The sequence below is a fragment of the Anguilla rostrata genome, chromosome 17, assembly GCF_018555375.3.
Source record: "Anguilla rostrata isolate EN2019 chromosome 17, ASM1855537v3, whole genome shotgun sequence".
Lineage (NCBI taxonomy): Eukaryota > Metazoa > Chordata > Actinopteri > Anguilliformes > Anguillidae > Anguilla > Anguilla rostrata.
In genome coordinates this window covers 5,680,822-5,688,126 of record NC_057949.1, presented here as the reverse complement: position 1 = coordinate 5,688,126, position 7,305 = coordinate 5,680,822, and the positions used below count along the sequence as shown (strand labels likewise).

Sequence of the window (7,305 nt, the reverse complement as noted above, 5' to 3'; positions counted from 1 at the left end):
AATGTAAAACTCCTGTGAATTGTAGATGCGACCAACTTCGTTCTTTTCCATGATATCCACAATATTGCATAAATACCCTCTGAAGCAATAATTACAATATCGATACAAAAGGATTCACAGGAATGGGAGGAAAGGAGTATCCACAGTAGAATGTGAATAATTAATACAGCTCATTTACACACTGCAAACGGTGAGGCTTTCCTCTTATGTGCTTTTCTTTAGCATCAACTGCCTGGTGAGTTTATTATGTCCTGCTGAAAGGGGTTGCCAATGCACTGTGGTACAGGGTACAGTGGAATCAAAAGGACTTGCATCAGGTGGTGGTCACGACGCACAACACGTCCGTTTAACGGCCAATACAGACAGTAGAGCAGTAGGTCACGAACACCACTGAACCAAACACTGCATTTAAAGTCATTACTATCTCCTACTAGCTAATGTGTGTCATTAGCCACACGGTGGTCCTGGTACAAGGTTTCAGGGTTTAGCCTCATCAAGCTCCAACCACTGTACCAAAAGGCTGCATAAGGAACAGCTTACAGGGAGAGACAGGAAGTAGGGCAGGGAAAGTCCCACACATGAGGAACAGCTTACAGGGAGAGACAGGAAGTGGGGCGAGGGAAGTCCCTCACATAAGGAACAGCTTACAGGGAGAGACAGGAAGTGGGGCAGGGGAAGTCCCACACATAAGGAACAGCCTACAGGGAGAGACAGGAAGTGGGCGAGGGAAGTCCCTCACATAAGGAAAAGCTTACAGGGAGAAACAGGAAGTGGGGCAGGGAGAAGTACCTCACATAAGGAACAGCTTACAGGGAGAAACAGGAAGTGGGGCAGGGAAGTCCCTCACATGAGGAATAGCTTACAGGGAGAAACAGGAAGAGTCCCACACATAAGGAACAGCTTACAGGGAGCGGCAGGGAGACCGGTGGGGAAGTCCCACACATGAGGAACAGCTTGCAGGGAGAGACAGGAAGAGCGGTGGGGAAGTCCCACACATGAGGAACAGCTTACAGGGAGAAACAGGAAGTGGGGCAGGGAAGTCCCTCACATGAGGAATAGCTTACAGGGAGAAACAGGAAGAGTCCCACACATAAGGAACAGCTTACAGGGAGCGGCAGGGAGACCGGTGGGGAAGTCCCACACATGAGGAACAGCTTGCAGGGAGAGACAGGAAGAGCGGTGGGGAAGTCCCACACATGAGGAACAGCTTACAGGGAGAGACAGGAAGTAGGGTGAGCAAGTCCTGCACATAAGGAAAAGCATACAGGGAGAAACAGGAAGAGGGGCAGGGAAAGTACCTCACATAAGAACAGCATGCAGGGAGAAACAGGAAGTGGGGTGGGGGAAGTCCCTCGCATAAGGAAGGACAAGTTCACAGGTGTCTCTGCAGTGGATAAACATGATGAGCATGAACTCGAGACCCTTAACCCTCAACGATTGTCTGCTGCAATGTTTCACACGGCAACACTGCCCCAAATTTTGTTTTGTTAAATACTGCATATTTGCATTAAAAAATTATGGAATTTGAGGGCCAATTTTCTTATTCAAAAGAAGCCAATACATCTAAAACATAGAAACTGTGAGTTCACTCTTTTTAAGTAGGTCACAGAGCAAAGAACAGTTGGTTTAGGCAAAGGATGCACTTACTGTGTCGCTTTGGATAAAAGCGTCTGCCAAATAAATGTAATGTCATGGATGTTCCTCAAAGCCAGCATACACAGGGAGCATGCCAGAGTCAGCACTGAGCTGCTTTACGAGCGAGAATGAGCCCTGCGAACCACAGCTAGCACTGCGCTGCTTTATGAGCGAGAATGAGCCCTGTGAACCACAGCTAGCACTGCGCTGCTTTACAAGCGAGGATGAGCCCTGTGAACCACAGCTAGCACTGCGCTGCTTTACGAGCGAGAATGAGCCCTGTGAACCACAGCTAGCACTGCGCTGCTTTACGAGCGAGAATGAGCCCTGTGAACCACAGCTAGCACTGCGCTGCTTTATGAGCGAGAATGAGCCCTGTGAACCACAACTGTCTGTACTGACCATGGGAGGCTGGAACTGCACTTAGCAGCAATAGCAATTTAGCCACCAGAGCTTAGCCAGGCGAGGGCTGGTCACGGACAGCACAAACCGACTCCGCAGATCACAAAAATGGCCATCCTTCAAGAGAAACACTACATTTTCATCTAAAAAAGGACAAGAAAGCATGCCGTGAACTCTTGAGGAACTGTGTTGTGTACGCAAACATGGATCCAACAAACCAGCCGCTTGAGCACTAAAGAAAGCACCTCACAGTCCAAGTGAACACTTCATCATACTGACAGAATATAACAGTGCACACCCATTTATATTCAGTATGAAAGAGGCTTACCCAGGCTTACAAAATCAATAAAATGAAACTCATTTTAATTAAGTAGTAAATCGATATGGCCACTGAAGAATAACAATAATAATGATAAAAACCATTACTTCACTATGAACTGCTGCCAGTTTAAATCATAAAGGTAAAATCTGTGCATTCAGTATATATGTACAAACCACAATCTTTTTGTTTCTGCAACACAATATTTTGTTGCCATTATAATTAATATAAATGCACCCACTATTTTAAATAAGGTTATCAGGTTTGGTCGTTTCTCAAAATCAGATTCCCAGCCACTTCTTGCCTAGAATATTAAAATAAAAATAGTAATAAAGACAACAACAAAAAAGACAAATATCATAAAATAGTAAAGGTCTTTGGCAAACTACAAAATGGGCTAACAGTCCATTAATATTGTCAGCAAAAGCAGTTGGCATAGATTCTTCCTCCTTCATTAAATATGAAATACATTTACCTTTACTATACTAACTGTAAGTTTTTAATATCTGAATACATAACCTTGAAAGCAACACCAAGAAGAAACTACTGGTTACAGCACTTTGGTTCATTTGATTTAAATCTACATTAGTACGCAATGCTTGCTCAATGAAATATTAAGCCAGAACAATCTGAATTACTGTGGTCAGTTGAACTAGGTGGTTTTACAGCCAATTTCATCAACTCTACATTAAAATGTATTTTTCCTCCAGTTGATAACAAAACTGAGAAATGCTGAACTCAAATGACATTCTGTGGTCAGCATAACAACTAACCAAGAGCTTGTAGCAAATTCCCACACTTTGCACAAATACAACATACTTTTTTAACAATATGTGCACGTATTACAGACAATATGTAATGGATGTTAAGTTATGTTGCTGAGATTTCTGAATGTCTTTCATGTCACAGAAAGAAAATACTCAAAATCAAAAAGGTCAAAGCTCATCTAGCATGGCAGTCTACTGGAATAAACTGGAATGGAACATGCAATAGGACTTTTTTTTTTTTTTTTTTTAGCCTGCGGGTTTCTTCTAACCTTACACAAAAACGTGAGCCGTACGCACAAAAGTGCGTTACGAAAGACGCGCGGACACGTGGGAACCGGTACGGCTTTAAAATACACTCCCGAAGCTGTGCACTGAACTTTCCTTTTCTTTAAGGTATTGGAATCCGCAAAGAAACCGTCTACTCCGCTCTCTGCGACTAACATGGACGACAACGAGCCGTGCGCGATTTCTAACGCTTGTGCCGACTAGCGTGAATTCCAGGCTACGAATCGATCCGCCGCCCCGGATCGCAAATTGAACCGGACCTCTTTCTTTCGAACATTGCAGAACATACTGATTGCTGTAAATATTAAAGGACGGGGTCTAAGGAGCACATACAAATACACTGTTCGTGAACACAGTAGTAGGTCATTTCAATTAGATTAACCTAAGCACATTACACTGTCGTATTTGACAACACAGTTTACAGATTCCACATTGCTGACATCCTCCGTAAAGGCCTTACGGAATGTTGCTTCTCAGCGTTTAAAAAAGACAATTGCAAACACTGCCGGTTTGATTTTTTTCCTCCAACATAGTTTAAAAAATTAACATTAAAACTGTTACCCAATTTTTTTTGGGCCCATAACACTTAAATGAAAAGGATGCTCAATGCTTTCCGGATACTGCACCAACGATTACCAAAAACAGCACCAATTCCCTTTTAGACAGGAGAAATGGGGATGGGGTTTTAAAACTGATGCAAGGGTACAGGCACGGACAGAGTTACTCTGTCTGTACACCCCATCTGCAGAAAGAGTTACTCTGACAGTACACCCTATCTGCACAGTTACTTAAAGTCTGTACACCCCACCTGCAGAGTTACTTTGTCTGTACGCCCAACATGCTGAAACAGTTACTCTGTACATCCCACCTGCAGAGAGATATGCATCAGAATAAGCCAGTATACACCGTACTGAATATACTTCATTTGCAAAATAAAAATGAATTACATTTTTGCAGTAATGTGCACAAGCATTTAATTACCTAGTTGTTTTAACTACAATCTTAAATTGCTCACAGAGGCTTAAGTTTGAGGCAAGGCACTTGAGCGAGTCGTCGAGTATCAGTGATTTACTACTCGACAATTCAGAGAAGCTAGGAGTCCTGCTAAACGCACTTCCTCAGCCAATCACAGACTACCTCAGCGTCCAACCACTAAACAACCAAACAGAAAACAACAACAACAAAAATGGCAGCCGATTTCCTAAACGCTTTAGCATAATGTATGTGCCTTAATGATATCATGACTGCTGGTTATGCTTAAACGCATTACAGTCTGCACTTTTTTTTATTCATTTAAAAATGTAAAAATCCTAAGCAACAACAATACAATTAATATCTATTTTTAGTACTTCTTTATATGAAAACTAACAATATATTTACTATACAATGATTTAACAATAAGAAATGTGAAATATTCCATTATGTTTCACAGTACACAAACAAAAGCTTCATACATTAGCATATTTAGTAAAAAATATAAATCTTAAAAATAAAAATAAAAACCCACAAAAAAAACCTACAAAGCAGCTTAAAGCAATTTTCTAGCGTAAACCTTTAAAGAATTCCCAGGTCGACAAAGTGCTTTTACAAGAAAATAATTTTCACATGACTAGTAGCTATGACAATGTTTGACTGATACTTTTCCAATTAAAACATTAAAAGTCACACAAGGGCCACGTAAATATAAATACTGAAGAGACAAAACAGCGTTAAACTGAATGCCTTCCAAATTGTTTCAATGATTTGTCCTTTTAAAAAAAAAAAAAAAACAAACAAAAAAAACAAACAAATTAAATATTACAGGACCTACCCATGTGTCAGTCAAACACTATTGCTTGCGTTCTAATAAAACTAATCAAATCCAATCACTACATGAAATACTGGGGGGAAAAAAAAAAAAAAAAGAAGAGAAATTGCTGTTCTTAAATTGAGAGCATTATATACGCATTAGTAGTTCTTCAAAGGGCTAAAAGCATAAATAGTACCTCGGACAGATCTACATCACCACTTGTGTATTTTCGTCTTGCAGTAAGGGCACTCCGCGCTGCCGGGCGCGCAGCTCTCGCACAGTACGTAATGCTGACAAGGTTGCAGGACGACGGAGCGGTCGTGCTTTTGGCATACTACACATTTCTTTGATTGAAGCTGATATATTACCTGCGTGTCCAGAAAAGAAGAATTAGTGGACGTCACAGCAAGTGAAAAAAAAAAAAAAAAACCACAAACACACACATGCTGGCGTTTACGAAACACAAGCCGCACTGTTTACTGATCTAGTCTTCAAACTGTTACTCTGCAACACGTGCAAGACTGAATGTGCTTTTATAATGATACATAGCTACACACATACATATGATATTATGACACATATGGACTGCACCATAGCAGTGTGAAGTGTTTCTGGCCTGTGGGCTAATGACTGTGCCGACTGTTAGAATGTCGGGCTGGGCTGCCCCTTAGCGCACGCTAGCTGCACACCCCCTGAGTAAATGTACAGTAAAGGGAGCGCGGTGCCTGTTCCTACCCCGTCTATCAGGTCCAGGTCGGTGCGCAGCTGGCTCTGGATGGAGTGCAGCTTGGGGAGGGGCAGCTGGTCCAGCTCGCCGTAGCTCCGCAGGAGCGGCACGCCGGGCGAGCGGCACAGAGCGTCCAGGTCGTCCTGGAGCTCCTTCAGCCGGCGCTCGGCGTCCTGCCGCTTCTGCGCCGCCAGCTGCCGCTCGGCCTCGGCGGCCTTCGCCTGCTCCTGGGCGTCCCGCGCGTCCTTCTGCCAGGCGGCGCAGGCCTGGGGGGGGAGGGGGCGGGGTCAGCCAAGTTCGATTCTGGTCTCTGCACCTTAGAGCGTGCTACACTGTAGCTGTGCTTCGCCGGAATTTGCCAGCTGAACAAATGGATTGTGCGTCAAACTGTGAACGCGCAGGTCGTTCTAGATTAACCTCTGCGCTACCAAACAGCGGAATGCCATCTGGCCTTGTGTGCACATCTCCGCAGTAGCATGTAAGTGGACGAGAAATATCTGTTCTATTAGCAAGACACTCTGTTTGAACTGTTGCCGGGCGGAAACTCACCCGTTTGACCTGTTGCCGGGCGGAAACTCGCCTGTTTGACCTGTTGCCGGGCGAAAACTCACCTGTTTGACCTGTTGCCGGGCAGAAACTCGCCCGTTTGACCTGTTGCCGGGCGGAAACTCGCCCGTTAGACCTGTTGCCGGGCGGAAACTCACCTGTTTGACCTGTTGCCGGGCGGAAACTCGCCTGTTTGACCTGTTGCCGGGCAGAAACTCGCCTGTTTGACCTGTTGCCGGGCGGAAACTTGCCCGTTTGACCTGTTGCCGGGCGGAAACTCGCCCGTTTGACCTGTTGCCGGGCGGAAACTCACCTGTTTGACCTGTTGCCAGGCGTCCTCCCACTGCTTGATCTTCCTCTTGGCCTCGTCCAGCTCCCTGAGGAGCCGCGGCAGGTCGGTGCTGCCCGAGGAGATGGCACCGGAGGCCCCGCCCCCGAACGCCGAGGGGCCCGGAGAGAAGCTGCGACTCACAAAGTCCCAAATGCTGCCAGAGCCCCCGTTCAGACCTGCAGGGAACATACATGCCCCGTCCCATTAAACACAGCAGCACTGACCTGACCCTAACATGAGCCCTACCCCGTCTCTAAACCCTAACCCCTATCCCTAACACGAGCCCTACCCCCTGTCCCTAAACCCTAGCCCCAACCCCCATCCCAAAACTCTAATGTCCATTCCTAACACAAACCTGTCCAAGGCAAATAAAATGCTAAAGAGAAGCACATTTCTGCACCTACAGGGAGGACCTAATGTCTGAGGACACAACCAAGGCCTGATTGTTTTCATCATTTATCAAGGCCGAGTGCAATTATGATACTCCCTTTATTATTCTTATTT

General features: G+C 44.9%; 1 protein-coding gene across 7 annotated transcripts in view; it reads right to left on the bottom strand.

Annotated features, from left to right (window-relative positions):
• Positions 1–7,305, bottom strand: part of LOC135244112 (putative E3 ubiquitin-protein ligase UNKL) — a 42,646-nt gene continuing 35,341 nt past the window's right edge. For all 7 annotated transcript variants that reach the window (XM_064316313.1, XM_064316311.1, XM_064316314.1 and 4 more), the window contains 3 exons: positions 6,784–6,977; positions 5,933–6,190; positions 1–5,565 (listed from right to left, as the gene is read on the bottom strand). In XM_064316313.1, the coding sequence (XP_064172383.1) occupies positions 5,410–5,565; positions 5,933–6,190; positions 6,784–6,977 (608 nt within the window). In that variant the 3' untranslated portion in view covers positions 1–5,409. The remainder of the gene's footprint in view (positions 5,566–5,932; positions 6,191–6,783; positions 6,978–7,305) is intronic.